Source organism: Austrofundulus limnaeus, unplaced genomic scaffold, assembly GCF_001266775.1.
Source record: "Austrofundulus limnaeus strain Quisiro unplaced genomic scaffold, Austrofundulus_limnaeus-1.0 Scaffold109, whole genome shotgun sequence".
In the NCBI taxonomy this organism is placed as follows: domain Eukaryota; kingdom Metazoa; phylum Chordata; class Actinopteri; order Cyprinodontiformes; family Rivulidae; genus Austrofundulus; species Austrofundulus limnaeus.
In genome coordinates, this window is record NW_013952511.1 from 43004 (window position 1) to 44962 (window position 1959).

General features: G+C 42.2%; 1 protein-coding gene across 2 annotated transcripts in view; it reads right to left on the minus strand.

Moving 5' to 3' along the window:
• si:ch211-286b5.5 (guanine nucleotide-binding protein G(I)/G(S)/G(O) subunit gamma-10) overlaps window positions 1–1412 on the minus strand; it is an 8054-nt gene extending 6642 nt beyond the window's left edge. The window contains exons 1-3 of one of the 2 annotated variants that reach the window (XM_014013993.1): window positions 1306–1412; window positions 923–1204; window positions 422–548 (exon numbers count right to left, since the gene is read on the minus strand). In XM_014013993.1, the coding sequence (XP_013869447.1) occupies window positions 423–548; window positions 923–1012 (216 nt within the window). In that variant the 5' untranslated portion in view covers window positions 1013–1204; window positions 1306–1412 and the 3' untranslated portion in view covers window position 422. Of the gene's footprint in view, window positions 1–421; window positions 549–922; window positions 1214–1305 lie in introns of those variants that run through there. The other variant, XM_014013994.1, reaches the window with a different exon arrangement.
• Between the last annotated feature and the right edge of the window lie 547 nt (window positions 1413–1959).

Genomic DNA, 1959 nt, shown 5'->3' on the forward strand with positions numbered 1-1959 from the left:
ACATTGGTGAATGCCACAAATTCTCCTAAATCACTCGTACGCACAACTTAAGAACAAATCTGTGCGTACGAACGGTTCTTGCATGAGGCCCAATGTGTGGTCTCAAGACTAAGACTAAAACATTGTGGGTGTTTTACAGCAAAACAAATGAAACAAACGCCAAATACTAATAGATGTAATCAAAAAAATTCCCTTTGGGATCAATAAAGCTATTTTTAATTGATTTGCACTAAACTGAAAATACAAAAACAATAATAATAATAATTCATAGAGGTTTTTCATATGATTCTCGTCAAAATATGTGACAGGGGTTGGTCAAAGTGAGCTAAAAATCTGATAAACTGTGTACAAACAGGATGTCAGTGGCATTGAGCTCCTGTCTGGTGCTGTAAATATGCAAGAAAAAAAGAAGCCATCTGACCTCAGAACAGAGAGCAGGATTTGGGGGGTCTGAAAGGATTATCGCTGGAGGGGACCCCCATCAGCAGAGGGTCCTTGGAGGCGTTCTGGAGACAGAAGTTTCTGAGCTCAGCAGCGGCCTGGGACACCTGTGGAGCCAAACATATGGTGTGGAAACACGAGCAGCACAAACACGACATTAGTCTGCCACTGCCCACCCAGACCGCTCAGTGCCGCTTCTTTTGCATAACATTTGCAAGCAAGAGAAAAACGGGAGGGGTCGTAATATCTGCTGCTTTCCCGCATTTCCTTTGAATAAATAAACAATAAAAGAGTCTGGCGTTAATAAGCTCGTCTGGTTTTCTGCACCTCGATACAACTCTCCTAAACAAACGGAGCAGAAACTTCGGTAATACTTTACTGGACCTTCGTTGGACATGTTAGTCACTTTATGTCACTTCAACAATGCCTCCGCCATTCAGCGGAAGTCTTCCGTGTTTTTGTGTCAGATCGGGGTTCGTACCTTGATCCTCCGGACCCCGGCCTCTATCCGGAGCTGCTTCACGGCCCTCTGAGCCACGACCAAGTTGCTGCTGGCGTTGTTGTTGGACATGGCGACGGTTGTCGAGATTTAAAAGGGATAAACTTGCTTAAAGAAAAAAAAACTTCCACAACCTCAAGCGGAAATGACTCCAAACTGCTCCAAACTCCGCTGGCCCATATACATAAAGGGTAGAAGTCGCATTGGCTGGAGGGGCGCGTGAAGCACAGTCGCCATCTTGGAGCGGTCGTCCTTCCTACACGGCTAAACCAAAACAGCAGAAGATGCCTGACGTCAGAGCTCTGGGAACATTTCACAAGAACGATGGAAATATTAATGTTTGTATTATGTGAAAAGAATATTACAGTTACAGTGTCGGGTTACTGACGCCCATATTCAGCAGTCACGGTGCGATCAATGCGCTGCTTGCCAGAGAAGCGGCGACCGTTCCAAGATGGCGGTCCCACGGTTTGTCATCGGTCCGTAGGATTTCTATTCTTTAAATTGTCTATGCACAGGCCTGGAAGCTTTCCCCGCCCTCTTCATGAGCGAAAATTACATTGAAGCCACAGGCCACTATTATGAATTTCCTAGAGAGCAAATGACTTGCAACAATTCGGTAGCTATTTAAAATAAAGTACTGCATTGACAATTCATGTAATATAGTGTTGGAAAAACTTTCCTAACCAGTGTTCACTGTAACATCATATGTTGTGGGGAATATACTGAGAGGTTATTGATGCTTATACTGTATGTAAACACGTGTTAAAAAGCATTAAAATAAAATTGTCATGGCTGTAATCACAAACTGCTATTCTAAAACTAAACAGTCTAAAAGTCTATTCTTTTTTGAACAATTTCTTCATAATTTTGATAATCCTCAGTTCAGTAACCTCCCAACTTGTACACTTTACAATAATGTGTTGTAGGCTTTAAGTCATCCGGACGTGCAGATAGATAAGATAAGATAAGATAAGATAAGATAAGATAAGATAAGATAAGATAAGATAAGATAAGAT